Genomic DNA, 15,759 nt, shown 5'->3' with positions numbered 1-15,759 from the left:
AGAACTGATCAGTTTTAAAGAAAATCAGAAAGGACAAAAAAATGATACTGATTAAAATGAGTTGCAGAAAAGCACATAGTTCAGTTTTCTTGGTTTTGGAAACCATGTGAATACTGTTATTTCACTATCCTTACTCTAAGTAGCAGAGGTAAGATATAGGGGATGAAACACTGAAAGTGTCAAACTCAGTGTTAGAAGTAGTTAAGCATACCATTCTGTAGCAGTGAGACAGATTCTTGCTGTCACTGATCCCGTGGTGAAGCATCAGTGGAATTCATTGCTCTCAAGACTGATAAACAGAGGGAAGCATAATGAATGTGGAAAGCAGGTCATTTTTCAGACATAATGTCTCAAATTTTTTGATTCCTAGATTTTTGCTAGGTCTAGTTATCTGTGTTCAGGAATTGCTTCAACAGGAATACTTTCTCCTGTTCATTAAGCGTATACTCCTTGAGCATAACGCTTCAGTGAGATCAGTGTGACAATTCCCACCATAACTTCAGACAGTTCTAAGAGCTGATGCTGTAAAGGTTTCACACTTTAATCATTAGCCTGCTAACAGTGCCAAAGTTTAAGTAAACTCTTCCTTTTTCCCTTCCATGCTTAGGATTCATTTAAACGTTTGAAAAGTTACAGCTTTAAAATTATTTGAATTTGCAACTTGAGCCTTTCCTTTTATGCTTCAAAAGGTATATTCATCTTCTTGGAGAAAGTGGGAAAACTTTACATCTTCCCTTCTCAATACACCAAAGTATGGAAGAAGTTTTCTCTGTGTAAGTTAAAAACCTAAATATTGAGATTTTATTAATGATGCGGGCTTCATCCACTGGCAGCTAAATGCTGAGTAGGTGATGAATTTTATGGAGAAGGAAAACTATACTTTTTGTTTTGTGGCAGTAAACTACCAAGGAACAGTTCATAGGTGTGTGGAGAAACACCTTTCAAATCAGAGAAACCAAAGATTGCATGAGCTTCAGACTTTGTACCACATAGCAGCAATCTGGAATGTATATTTAGCAAAATCCATTACTATTTAGTTGTGGTTATTGTCTTTGGGTTTGATCCATTCTTTTCGTTTTCTTCTGTGTCTGTCTTCCCTATATTAATTGCAACAGAGGTTGTCCTAGCTTCTTGAGTGTGCTATATACATTCATTGTTTTTCCTCGTGGCTCTCTCCCTGTTTGCACACATGACCCCGGATCAGTCACAAACTCTCTGAGCCTCATTTTATTTATATGTTAAGCAGATTTAGAAAAAAAAAATCTTTTTTCATTGATTTATTTATGGATTGATTGCAATTCTGTAAACTTTGCAAGACTCTAAAACAGAAAATACAATTGCTAATCGAAGACAGAGGAGTCTATGAAAAAGACAGTGTACATCACTTAGAAGTATTAAGAACATTGTAGTTCTTGTGTGTCCTCAGTGAGAATGGGTTGCTTAAATTATCAAATGAATAGATGAACTGTTTCTCTGTTGAGGAGGAGGTGATGTTGATATTTCACTGTCAGATGGTTCTGAAGGGTTTCAATATTTAAGACTTTGTCATCTGTATGGTAGTCCTTCAGTACAACAAGTCAGTTTTCTGTCACAGATTTCATCCATTTGTGAAAAACTCAGAGGAATACAAATCACTGCTGCTACAAACTGTTTTTGAAGCTGATTCTATGACCTTGAGGGCTTCTTTTCTTTTTCTATATATCCGTCACTCTGGATATGTCAAGCTATACAATTTGTCTCATTTGACATTCAAACAACACAAAGTTGAGTATTTTGTCACAAACTGGGGCTGAAGCATTTCTGATCAGATTTGAGTTAAACTATGTTGTTGAATAGGTAGACCTGATGGTATATTGCACTGGTCACTGAAAGCAATATCAAAACAAATATGGATGTAAATCACATTGTGCTCACCAGGAGAGTTGTAGTGATACTCACCATGGCTAGGTCTCAGTATGAGATTCCTCTCAACTAACGGTGGCTAAGAGGAACAGAACCCCAGGAGGATGTCTCTGTCCATCCATCCTGCCTCATCAGATGCATTTTGGATGGTTAGAAGCACTACTTCATCCTGATACTTTTTACTGAGAGATTGGTGAGATGCTGAAATAGGTTGCCCAGAGAGGCTGTGGGTGTTCAGCCCCTGGAGTGTTTCAGGCTAGGTTGGATGGGGCCCTGGGCAATATGATCTAGCACTTGATCTAGCATCTGTCAGCCTTGCCTGTGGCAAGGGGGTTGGCCACTCTTGTGGTTCTATGATTCTATGATATGCTGATAACAACAGTGATGGTGATGACGACAGTGATGGTGCTTCTCACATGGGGCCTCAAACGTAATTCTTGGAAGTACACTCTTGAGTATGAGCTGACCTGTGGGAATCCATCCTCTGACTTCATCGCTCTACTGGGAATCCAGAGCAAGGTGTTTTGAGACGAGTTGCTCTCATTATTTCACTGCAGTCAGCTTGATTACAGAAGTAGAAGTACAATGAAGCTAATGGGTTTGTGTTGGATTGGTATTAGTGAAACAGGCTGCAACCTGACTCACAGGAATTTGGTGAGAAGAAACCCAAGACAGACTACAAACTTAAATCTGACTCGCACATTGTGCTTTAACTGCTATAAAATCCTTCTGAATGCCCTGTGGAGCCATTTCTGGGAGAGGAAAAGCAAAGAAGCTGTTAAATACAGCTCTTAAATGGAATGGTGAAATATGAAACAACTGTAGGTAGGGAAGGAGTGGAAAAATGTGACTATAAGCAGGCACCATACCATCAGCTGTAGGCAAGCTAAGGATGTAGACATCAGAAGAGCAAGTAAACTTTACAGGGTTGGGGTTTCTTTCTGGAGATTTAAGCATCTTGGCAATGGAGGCCTGAGGCAAATATACTGGAGAGGTGTATTCATCTTGTTAAAATAACTTGAGTGGTATGTTCATCTTATGCAGCAAACTGCCTTGTGGGGATGTTGCTCAACTCAGAAACTCTACTTCTAGCTATATTAGTGCATTAAACAACATGTGAAGGTGTTCCTGAGCACTGAGACAGGGTTGTCTGTACTGTTGGATATTTAAGATGGTAGATGGCATCAGTTTAGATGGGGGCATCTTGTTCTCCTGTGGGATTTCTAGGTATGTTTTACCATGTTAATATGAGCCAGTGGCTGTTGGTAGAAGATGACTTACTAGACTGGAAGGCATGAGGTTTTAATGGGTAGGTGCAGACTAACACAGCATTTGGCCTCGATCCCACACACTTCTTCTGAGCACGTCTGTTTATTAGCATAGATGTCACCACTGTTGCCCTGCTGATGTCTTTCTGTGATGCAGAGACAACACAGCAGCTCTTCTTCCTCAAATAAATGGGCTTACAGTGTTTTTATATACTACACTCAGAAACTTCAGGTTGTGCTAGCAGCTAGTGATACTCAGTGGCTCTTTCCCTTTCCTGGGTATTGTAAGGCTTTGTATTAATAATCATCAGTGAATAATGCAGGCTGACCTCAAAGGCCTGCTTAGGATCTTTTGTGCTTGGGATGGTCTTACGTTCCCTGATAATACACACTCCTGATCCTTTAGCAGCTCTGGTGGGAATCTTGGTTCCACATTTATCTCAAGCTTCTGCATTCATACTTTAATGCCTTTTGACATGTTCACAGCTCCTCTTTGCTGCTGGGGTGACCGTTGGGCGTAGATTCTTTGCCCTCCTTTTCAGTACCTCCTACTGTTTCAGTGTTCTTTTTGATCATTTTTTCCTCATTATGTGCCTGTTAAAGTAAGAGTCCTTCATTTGTTTGATTTCTGTCCTGAATGTCTCTTTCATTTCATCTGAACTGTAATATCTATAGGTAGCACAGAGAAAATAGCTGGTTGCAAGACCATATAATTGTCTGGAAACCTCTGGGCAATATGGCTGTATTCACCATTAAAGGCAGAGTGCTTTACTCTTCAGTTATCCTAATGGGAGAATTTTTCCTGAGGAAACTGGTAGGAGCTGGGACTCAGGATGTATAAAACTGGGATGGAGAGGATGGGAAGGGACAAAATTTCTTTGTGTCTGGAGAGTCCATGTGATTCAGGAGTTGTTTATTTCTATAGTCTATTTAGAATTCAGAACCCTACAAAAATGACTATAAGAAAAAATATTTTCTGTTTTATAAGTCACTTAACCATTACACACCATGAATCTGAGTGGTTTGTGCTAATGTGCTGAAAATATGAAGGGTTTTACTCACTGTCATTTTTGCTCTTAAGGACTAGATTCAAGACAAAATAAATTACTGGGGAAGAAAGGAATCAGAAGGAGAACAAAAGGCAACGTGTGTTGGTCCTGAGAGTACAAATAGAGACTTGTATTCATGCCATTTGGTTTTAGGCATGTAGCTGAGGGTCCTTCAGAATCTTTTCCAGTAAGGGAAAGACACACTTCAGCCATCTCATTATCAATCATAGGTGGAACTAAGGGAGAGTGTAGCCCCTATTTTGGCACCTCAGGTTGCTATAAGCCTTTGAGCTTAATTACCTTTTTTTATTTTAATTCCATGTATGTCAGTTATGCAACAAGCATGAATTAAATATTAGCTGGAACCATATTAGAATTACAGAAGGCCCCCAATCCAATTCTAAAGCCTATTAAAATGCATCTGTGCAATTAGTCTCTGAGCACACTGTTGTCTCCTCCCTTCACACTCCCCATCCTTTTATTTTTCCTCTTGTCTCATTTTTCATGGCCTGCCTGGATGCAGAATGCCAGCTCCTTGGTTCGGGACTCATTAATTCTCCATGCCCGGTAATGCGCCTGCAGCGCTTTGGGGTAATAAAATAACAGTGTGAAGTAACAGAAAGCTGCTTCTACTTGCAGTAAGCAAAAGATGAAGTACTGTCTTGCTTCTGTCTGAAATAAAAGCAGTACAGATTCATATGGAATTAGCTACGAGCTACTGAACGCAGATACACACAGGGACAGCCCCAGGCTGTTTCCAAACAGAAGTGCAGATTGAATGAATCCTTGCTTGGGATTCTTGGAGGCAGCTGGATGGATATTGATTGCCTCTGGGCTTGTGAAAAGGGCTATGTTACAGTTTTAACACTCTCTCAAATAAACACGGTGCCAAATGATACCCACATGATTCTCTGAAGAAAGTACCCCATAGCTTTGTGCCCCATACAGCGCCAGCCCCTGCAATTGTCTTCCCCCCTCAGCTGAAAGAAGAGCATTTCCCTCTCTGCCCATGCCATTACTGCCTCCACCTTTCCCAGCTGTACACGGGTCCTGGGGGAAATGTGGTTGAGAGGTAACATTTTATTTGTGAAGGGGATGCTGTGCAAGAGGTGTGGATGCATATTGTAAAAAATTCAAGGGGAGTCATTTTTTACTGGTCCTTCAGGATGAGGTAGCTCCCCGTGCACCTCCTCAAGTGAACAAGTAGTCTTAGCATCTGACCTTAAGGTTACTGAGTGCTAAGCATGGGACTGTGAAATAGTGGGATGACTGTTTTTGCTTTGTTTCCTCTGCAGAGCTAAGTTCATATCAGAACCCAAAGCAACTGCTGTAGTTGTTGGGGATTTATAGCTTTTATTGCCTGTGATGCCTGAGAGCCTAGATTGTGAAGGTATCCTGAGAATATGCTTAGACAGTATCTATTTCCTGACAAATATCTTAGGAGTCAATGCTCACGTGCTTTTTTTTTTTTTATTTAAAGAAATATTGCAAACTTGTTGCAATTATTTAAAAAAGCAGTTAGGTTTGGAATCTTTGGGAAATAAATGGGCCACGTTTGTGAGTTTTAATCAGCATGGAACAGAGCTTTCAGAAGTTTGGTATTAAAAGTAGCTGTAAAGTTATTTGCACTGTTGCTCAAAATACTTAACAGCTCTGTCACTGGTGGATAAAAGGTGAGACGTGAGCCAGCAGTGTGCAGTTGCAGCCTGGAAGGCCAACAGTATCCTGGGCTGCATCAAGAGAGGAGTGGCCAGCAAGTCAGGGAGGGGATTGTCCCCTTCTACTCTGTCCTTGTGAGGCCCCATCTGGAGTAATATGTCCAGGTGCTCAGAGCACTGGTGCATCTCTGCTGTGAAGAAAGGCTGAGCAAGTTGAGCTTGTTAAACTTGGAGAAGAGAAGATAAGGGAGGTTATCCAACTCCTCTACTATGTGCTGGTGAGGCCTCACCTGGAGTACTGCATCCTGATGTGGAGCTCTCAGTACAGGAGAGACATGGACCTGTTCGAGTGTGTCCAGAGAAGGGCCACCAAAATGGTGCAAGGGGTGGAACACCTCTCCTATGAGGACAGACTGAGAGAGCTGGGGCTGTTCAGTGTGGAGAAGAGAAGGCTCTGGGAGACCTGAGAGCAGCCTTTCAGTATTAAAGGGACACTTTAATAAAAAGGAAGGGGACAGACTCTTTATCAGAGTCTGCTGTGAAAGGACGAGGGGAAGTTGTTTCAAACTGGAACAAGAGCATTTTAGACTGAATATAAGGGCAAAAATTTTTTTACAGTAACAGTGTTGAGGCACTGGCATGAATTGGCTAAAGGGGTGGAGACACCCAATGTCAGGCTGTGCAGGGCTCTGAACACCTGACTGTGCGTTAGGTGTCCCTGTTCATTGCAGGTGAGTTGTACTAGATGATCTTTTAGGGTCCCTTCCAACTCAAAAGATGCTATGATAATCTACATGCTGACATTTCAGTTCTCTCTTTTGGTCTTCCCTGCCAGTTGTGTCCAAAGAACAATAACATTCTCTTTAAAAATGTATATCAAAACAGCTTTAGAAGAAAGATGAGGAGTAGAGTCAAAATCAGGTGGACTTCTGTTCCTAACCGGTGTCTGAAGCAGACTATTTATTTCCTCAGAGCCATCCAAGCTTTATCTTTATGCCCGAAGTGCAGCAGAATGATTTGCCACTTCCATTCCTGAAAAAACATCTCAGCGCTTTACATAAATGGTTTCAAAGTTCATACAAAGTGCCTATTTTTCTGAGGCCATGTTCAAAACTTGTTCCAGTTACTATTACCTTAGTGAAAACCAAAGCCAAAACCAAATGGTCTCTAAACTAATTTAATATGCAACGTGAATTAAATTTAGTTCATTTTTAATGATGTCTTCTATTTGTCTTTCAGGTCTGAGTACAGCCGCATGTCCTCTACCAGCAGTGAGTATAACCTACAGACTTTTTTGTAATGGAATCTTAGCTTCTTGTTTTCCTAACTGCTACTCTTTATTGACATCAACCTTATGTTATGATGGAGTTCATATTGACACAGTGAGGCTTTCATTCCTGCTCTTCTTGGATCTGTGTCTAGAAGCAGCATATAAATTAAGCTGATAGGATGTTCATGACCAAAATAAAAGCCATGTGTAAAATCATAAATATTAGAGGTGATATGAATGCAAGGCAAAATGATAAGAAAATCTGTAAATGTGACATGACCAATTTGAATGGGTCCTGCAACCAAATTAGTCTGTACTGATGAATTAGGCATTAGAGCTGGATGATGCAGAAGTAACTGAATGCTTATTGCAAGCTGATGCCAAGAAGGTAGTTGAGAACAAATCCTAGGAAGCATTTCTTTGATTTCATAGGTGAGATCTAGTGAGCATCACAATCTCTCTACAGGTTATCTTAGTATTTGGATTATTTTTCTTTCTGTTTTCAGCAAAGAAAAATGGCATTGTTAAAGCAATTTCTAGTAGTGTTTTTTCAGTCCTCTATCTTCCCACTCAAACCATATTCTTAGTTGTAGGAAATACTGTACCTTACACTTGCATAGAGTGCAAGATGATACCTGTCTTCCTGGCACATACATAGACTACAATTTCATGTATGCCAAGCAAGCAAATCAAGAATTCAGATATGACTAATTGCATTTTATAATCTGGATCTTCAGGCACCATAAAAATCAGAGGAGAAGAAAGCCATCAGGTTTTTTTCATTCATGTATTCTAGCTGAAGTATGGAGTGCTTTGTTTTCCATCTCCCATGATCTTCAGTGGAGGGTTTTTATTGATTTCAGCAAGTGCTGGATCAGACAGTATTCATAATGTCTGGCTCCTGAGCTGATGTGACTAGCAGGGAGCTTGCTGTCATTTCCCCATCTGCTCTCTGTGTGTCATACATCTGAGAAAAAGAATTCAGTGCAGCTTTTTCCTGAACTTTGTTGTTTAAATACATTTCTGGCTTCCCACTGGAAGGTGGAATTCTTGAAATGTTTGAGTGGCAGAATCCAACCAAACAACTTTATCTTTTTTAGTATTTTTTGAATTTGACTGCTTACCCCAAGTGCATGCCCTTCCCCTCAAATCTCAAGTTTGGATAATCGTTTGGGGTTGCTTAGTAAACCTATGTATTTCTCAATTACATTCAGAAGAGAAGGCATGAAAAAGTTAAACTATTTCCCATCAAGTTTTGTCCCTTACCATTTTGGTGTGGCTGATAAAGGTAAAATTAATTTGATAATTCTTCAATTTTATGAAATTAGCACATGTAAGTCATGTGGCAGATACAGTTTGCCATGCTGAGTGTGATCACCTCGATGCCTTGCTGACCAAGGCAGTTCAGAATATGTGAGTTATTACAGTTGCATATCATCGCTGGTGATTTATCAGCACAAAGATGTTTATCATTCCAGTATAGACAGTAAAGTTCAGGAGACAGGGCTGTCTCTTTCTTTTCCTTTTCTGCTTCCAAAGCAAATGATATTGTTACGACTTCACAAGTAGCAGTATTTAACCTTGCATTTCGTGGTGTTTATGTGGTCAATTTGGTCAGACAGTGAGAGAGAAACAGTAACTATGATGAAAGAGAAGTAAAATAGAAGTGCTTTGTGTTGGAGGCTGGAAGACAGTGAGTGCATATTGCATTAGAAGAAAGGATACTGGGGAAGAGATATTTAAAAAAAAACTGCCATGATTTAACCATTTTTATTTATTTGGGGAAGAGAGAGACTCAGAAAATGGTTTCACTTGTAATACAGAAACACTGTAATCCATGGTGCTATCAGGACCTAAGGTAATACTAAATAAGCTATAATGTCAAAAAGCAGAGTCTCTATTATTAATAATCTACATCTACTTCATGTTCTAATGAAGTGGAACTTACCTGAACCAGGAACATTATGGGTTCATTTGGTTTTTCAGAGGTCCCTGGAGCCAACAAGGTTTCAGCATTTAATAAATGAATAATTCTGTCTTGTGGAGTTCTGGATAAACTCCTCTGAACAAAGGTTTTACACAGGCACGCCCAAGGAAAGGATAGGAAAACTCTGGCAGGTGAATTAACGATAGATGCCTATACTGCTCCCTGCAAGGACAGCAGCTGAACAAAGCTGTGCTGAGGTCCATGGGAACTCTGAGGCTCTCCCAAGTCAGAAGTGAATGTCTTGGGCTGCTTTGTGGCAATGGAAGAAGCAGTCTGTACAGGAGTTATTTAATTCTTATTTAGTTTTCCCCAGGCAGTTACTGTGGGAGACATTCGCCAGTTTAAAGGCTTCTCTGGTGTGTTGCACGGACCCTTGGTCTAAGGCAGCATCTCAGTCCTTTTGTTCTTTGCCATTGCATTCCAGCTTTGAGTGACCAAAGTATGCTCTTCACCACAGCATTTGTATATCATTGGTGTGTTTTGTGTAGCAGTTACTTTGGGACAGAATGCTGAAGTTTGAAAAGTGCATCTATGTTAATTTCTCTAGGAAAATGAGGCTACTCATTGCTCATGCCACTCTGTTGGCTGCAGTGACTGTGGGCCACTTTTCCTATTTATTGAACAGAGTAAATAGTCCAAGAAAACCTGCCTGCTAGATGCCAGGTTATAAGGCATTATGTCTCTTTAAGGTTCAGCAGTGTGATTTCATGGAATATAAGTGCTAAATTAATTCTAATATTCTTTTCTGAATTCTAATGTGCATAACCCACTTTTTCCTTTGCTCTTTAATGGGAGGTGTGCTTCATCTCAATAGGATGTTTTGCCCATTCATGTGCTCTTTGTTAATCTAGCAAATGCAATAAGCTTCTTTTTGCCCATATTTTCAATTACCTTTTCAATTACAGTTTTCAATTACCATTAGGGATCCCTAATCATATATGAAAGGCAATTGTGCTAGTCATTTTACAAACACAGAAGAGACTTTTACCCAAAGTGCATTATACAGAAATATAAAGACCATTGGCAGCTTGTGGATGAGGGTAGTTGGAATCACAAGGGAATCGTTAATTAGTGTTGGTCAGCACAGTAAGGAGCAGTCTCTGCACATCAACACTGTAATTACCTTCAAGTTGCTTTGATGTGTACATTTTAGGGATGACTTTCAAGCAAGGAGAAGGCTTCCATGGAGCCTGCTTACCTCCTCCTCTGTGCAGTATTTGCTTTTACAATAATGGAGCTTCATAAAGACTTAAACCAAAAGTAGGCATTTTGAAGAAAGATTTTTATGATATGTGACATTAAATATTCCCACTTAGTCAGGTCAAGGAGACAATTTATCCAGGGTGTCTTAGAAATAACTGTTAAATAGGTGGTATTTTTTCACTGCTGACATTATTCACCTAGGCAATCAGTAGGAAGCTACTAAGATACCCTTAGTGCTGTTTCAGCTAAGTCATGAGTGAAACACAACCTGGCCCTGTGGGAAAAGGCACAAGCTTGTAGCAGATTGTAAAGCATTTGAGATACGAAAACCATGTAGCAACACAGTGCTTCCATGTCACACCAGGTAAAAGAGGCTTGTCACTCACCTGCTTTGCTGTTGGAAACTGGTAATTTACCTTCCTTTGCTTCCTTGCCTTTCACTTAGAAGATAGAGAATAATGCAGTGCTTCTGATGTAGTTGAGGATGGTTTGTATGCTTCCCTCTATGAGCTGAACTATTATTATTTTTTCCATGTTGAATTATTAGAACCATGGGTTCTAATAAATAAGCACAAGACAGTTTCTTTTGGCAGATTTACAAATGTGTGGGTTACTAAGAATGTTGCTTTGTCATAAAATTTTCCTTTATCTCATTTTCTGATTGTACTCCATTCCTATGCTAGTAGAAATTCAGATATCTGTTTTGGGATTGAATCGGGTGTTTTGTCAGCTTCATCTGTATCAGTTCACCAGGGCTGTGTTTGCACTTTTCTCTGTAAGTGGCAAGAGTCCTTGTCTGTAAAACTGCAGCCTTCTGCATGGGACAGTAGTGATGATGTTTCTGCTATTCTTGATAGTGGAGGAGGTGGTTGAATCTTACCACCATGCAAAGGATGTGCACTGAAGTAGACTGCCCTACTTGGACAGCAGATTTTAATCCCCAAATGACAGTTGCCTAAGAATATTTGCCAGTCCCAATACTTCTTCCTTCTTCTGTCCTGCTTTTACTTTATTGGTTTAAAACGTTACAGGGTCATAACAGAATGGATAACATTCTCCTTTTATTACTCCTTCAGCTTTTTTCACCTCTGGCACATTGCATTGGATCTCGTTATGGGGAACAAATGATCTCCAGCATTACAGAAAAAACTATTTATGAAAAAAGCCTTGAAACCTCATGTTGGTGCATGTGCCATTAATTCATCCAAGACATCATGTCCAAATCCATGCTTTTTCCTTCAGACTTATTCCCAGGCACCTACCCTAAATGTCATTTATGAAAGTTGTTAAGTTAATGGCATGCAGTCAAGTCACAGTTTCCAAGCAGGATAAAAAGTAGTGCTGTCCTGAATTTGAGGTAGGCTGTTGTGGTTTTCCCAGACTATGTTACCATCCCTTGCTGACTCGGTTCCCTGCCAGGCTGCTTTCGTTTTGAGTAGCTCTGCCTTGAGACCAGGGATGAGGTGGCTGCACCCAGGATTAACATCAGCAGTGAAAATTCAGTGTTTGAATGTGCCTACATCCTGAGGACCTGGTAAGAGCTTCTCAGGTACAGATGTTATCTGTCAGAGCATGAGAAGTCAGTATGAGGCTACCTGTCCCCTCCATGCCCAGAGCTTTCCAAGGTACAATTTTTACACCACTTTTTTTCCCATATGCCTGTAACAATATGCTACCTCTCTTCTTTGCTCCTTCTGTTTTTCTGTTTCCTTTTTTTTTGTCCCCCATGACTTCTGTACCTTGATGTTACCACATAAGAATCTCACTCTTCCATCTCTGTCTGACAACTGTAACCATTGTCAGAAGAAAATGAAAGGAGAAAAAGTACCCCCAAAAAGAAAAAAAAGTGTAATAACCATACAAAGGATGAGGTCCTTTATGCAGGAAAGAAATGTCAGTGACTTCAGAAGTTCTTTCATTTCTAATTCTTAAAAGTTTTTATTACCATACACTCTAGAGACTGAGGGATCGTGTCATTCAAAATAGTGCTTAGTGGAGCTTTGGACTGAAGACAATAGCCTTCGTGGTTGCAGAAAGAACGGGAGCTACAGGAACATAAGGACCTATAGCTTTGTGCAGATTTATAGGCATCCTCTAACAATAGTTTGTGAAGAAATGGCTTCTCACTACTCATGTCTCATTTCTGTATCTGGTTGCCTCCACTTAACTGTTAAAGCTAGTGAAAACTAGGCAGGGGCAGGAAGAGGGTGAGCTATATTTGGATTTTTAAAAATTTGTTAGGTAAAAAATAGTAATGAAGTTGTGTGCTTTAAGCTCAATCAGTTGAAACCAGCTCTGTCTCATACACTACTGGACTGGATGTATTTTCAGTATTCTTTTTCAGCCAGTGTCGTGTAGTAACTCTAAGGATATATTGTCTTATTGCAATATGAAGATATACCATGGTATTATTTCCATAGAGAACAGAGGTGATTTTACAGTGGCTGGAAAGAGGCTCTGTTGAATATTAAGACCAGTTTATGGTGGGCTTGCCAGTATCATACTGTATTTCCAGAGGGTGTTCTAAAAAGTATGCAAATCAAAGTATAGGATAAAATTAAACTGGAAATTGGGCCCAAACCATGTAGAGCTCTTAGCCTGTAGCATGTGCCAACGTTGCAAATTCAGCTGTTTTTTATAGTGGTGAAATCTGAAGTGGCAGCTCCCTGGGAAATACAGGGAGTAGCTTCTGTATGTGTTGCCTGGTCTGTATCATGCTGTGGCTGTGTGAAGGCAGCCAGTGTCATTACTACATGCCACATGGCAGCACTCAGCTGTGTGAAACATGCTGGTGTGAATGCTTGTCATCCTGCATTACTGGAGAGGTTATGTTCCAAGCCCCTTGCTGAGAGCAGGTTGCTTAGGTTCTAACTTTACCTAGACGAGGGGATTGAGTGTACCCTCAGTAAGTTTGCAGATGACACCAAGTTGGGAGGATGTGTCAAACTGCCTGAGGGTAGGGAGGCCCTTCAGAGGGATCTGGATAGGCTGAATAGCTGGGCTGAGCTCAATGGGATGAGGTTCAGTAAGTGCCGGGTTCTGCACTTTGGCCACAATAACCCCATGCAATGCTATAGGCTTGGGGCAGAATGGCTTGAAGAATGTAGAGAGGAAAAGGACCTGGGGGTGTTGGTTGATGCTTGGCTTAACATGAGCCAGCAGTGTGCCCAGGCAGCCAAGAAGGCCAACAGCATCCTGGCCTGTATTAGAAATAGTGTAGCCAGCAGGAGCAGGGAGGTGATCATCCCCCTGTACTCAGCTCTGGTACGGCCGCACCTCGAGTACTGTGTTCAGTTTTGGGCCCCTCACTACAAGAAGGACATTGAGGCCCTGGAGCGTGTTCAGAGAAGGGCAACAAAACTGGTGAGGGGTCTGGAGCACAAGTCTTATGAGGAGCGGCTGAGGGAGCTGGGATTGTTTAGTCTGGAGAAGAGGAGGCTCAGAGGAGACCTTATTGCACTCTACCACTTCCTGAAGGGGGGTTGTGGTGAGGAGGGGGTGGGCCTCTTCTCCCTGATAAATAATGACAGGACGAGAGGGAATGGCCACAAGTTGTGCCGGGGAAGATTTAGGTTAGATTTGAGGAAACATTTTTTCTCCGAAAGAGTGGTCAGGCACTGGAATGGCCTGCCTAGGGAGGTGGTTGAGGCACCATCCCTAGCGCTGTTCAAGAAGCGTTTAGATGAGGTGCTAAGGGATTTGATTTAGTAGTTGGGTAGGGATAGTGATAGGAGGATGGTTGGACTAGATGATCTTGTAGGTCCTTTCCAACCTAATGAACCTATGAACCTATGAATTATCCCCACAGCCTCTCTGGGCGGCCTCTTCCATTGGAAGACCACCCTCACAGTATGAAGGAAAAAAAAAGAAGAAAAAAAATCTGTTATGTTAAAACAGAATTTCCTGATTTTGGATCATCTACCCAGAGCAGGCCAGCAGCGTTTTCAATCCTTAGTTTGCCATCTCCACTGCAGAATGTTCAATCAACTTAACGGCACACCCTCCTAGCCCCACCAGCATCACAGCTTCAGCCACAAAAATCCACTCCTGTCTTTGAGGAGGTACCAGTGGAGCCTGGCCTGTGTTTGGTGCTGCATGGGGTTATTGCTACTGCTGTGTTATTGCCTGGGAACCACGATGGAGATGTTGATACAGAGCTAATGTTGCTATTTGAACGTCCACCTTTATAGAAGCTGAGGTTAGGGTGCTGCTTTTGTAGGGAGATGTGTTGAGGATGGTCTTACTGTATGTGATTATTTAGAACCATAAGAATTAAAAGGGAAACATATGCCCTTAAAGGTACAGTTATAAGAACTGAGACCCAGTCATGTGTGAGGGTGTGCACAAACAATTGTGGAACTGTGCTTGAAATCAGATCAGAATTGATTTTTGCCTGTGAGGTATGTGGTGTTAACCACAAGCCACATGTAAAAGTTGAAGTTCCTCTTTCAGTGTTGGAGAAACCCATGTTCTGGGTTTAGATCAGAGTTTCATTCTTTAGTATCATTTAGTACACACCCAACTGTGTGTTCCATGGTTTAATTACTTCCTACTGGCTTAGTGCTAGCTTAAGTTTCAGTACTGAAGAAGTATAAGTGTAACCTACACGATTACTAGACCAGAGTTATAGGAACTCTACTTCTGTTGATGCTCATATCACCACTGTATGTTATTTTCTTACCACTTCCAGTCAGTTCTTTTCCCTGTCAAACAGATACAGCAGATGAAAACTGGAGAAATTATACAGAAGAAAATGAGTTATGGATGACAACCTGACTTCTTTTCTCTTAGTTCCTGTTTTAGGCACACATAGTCATAGCCAAAACCACATAATCAAAACTTTCCTCTTTCTTTTTTCCAGATGTGATTCAGAAGCACAGGAAAGCTCTGATGAACACTGAGTTGTCAAGTACTGCACAGTTCTAGTAAAAAAATTACAGGAAAAATTTCAGAGAAGGTTGACTTTGATTATTAAGTGGTGTGGATCGTATTTCTCTGTGTGGAAGTGTTATTATTTGCTGTCAGGGAAAGTCACAAGGAGCTAGGCAGCTGTTTAGTGGGTCTTTCATCCAGAGCAGTGAGATGCAGGAAAGATTTTCCTGCTCCATGTTCAGCTTGTACAGTGATGAAAACAATCTGAAAATTGTCGAGTTATCTGCCTGAAATGTTAAAGCCCAAAGAGAGAAGATAAAAAACTAAATTTTTCCCATAATAACTTGGGAAGGCAACTTCTGACTCGAAGGCACTAGTTATGATATATAGATCTGATTCATTGAGTCAAATGACAAAAGACACGTGAAGGATGAAGGAGGCAGTTTCTACTATAAGCATGCTATGCTGACAATGCCAGCAATTAATTTTCTCATTGTATTGTTGCAGTGCCTCACTGTGGTGTATTTTTTTTAATTTGAACTCTTTTAAA

The 15,759-nt window shown here is 40.8% G+C and overlaps 1 protein-coding gene across 1 annotated transcript in view; it reads left to right on the top strand.

The window, feature by feature from the left end:
• Window positions 1–15,759, top strand: part of FAM124A (family with sequence similarity 124 member A) — a 41,622-nt gene that overhangs the window by 6,726 nt on the left and 19,137 nt on the right. Inside the window, exon 3 of the mRNA XM_065730369.1 lies at window positions 7,117–7,148. Coding sequence (XP_065586441.1) covers window positions 7,117–7,148 — 32 coding nt within the window. The remainder of the gene's footprint in view (window positions 1–7,116; window positions 7,149–15,759) is intronic.

Source organism: Cyrtonyx montezumae, unplaced genomic scaffold, assembly GCF_038088225.1.
Source record: "Cyrtonyx montezumae isolate F1298 unplaced genomic scaffold, pur_monq_1.0 scaffold_12, whole genome shotgun sequence".
Lineage (NCBI taxonomy): Eukaryota > Metazoa > Chordata > Aves > Galliformes > Odontophoridae > Cyrtonyx > Cyrtonyx montezumae.
Note: the sequence above shows the minus strand (reverse complement) of the source record. Positions and strands in the feature narration are given on the sequence as shown.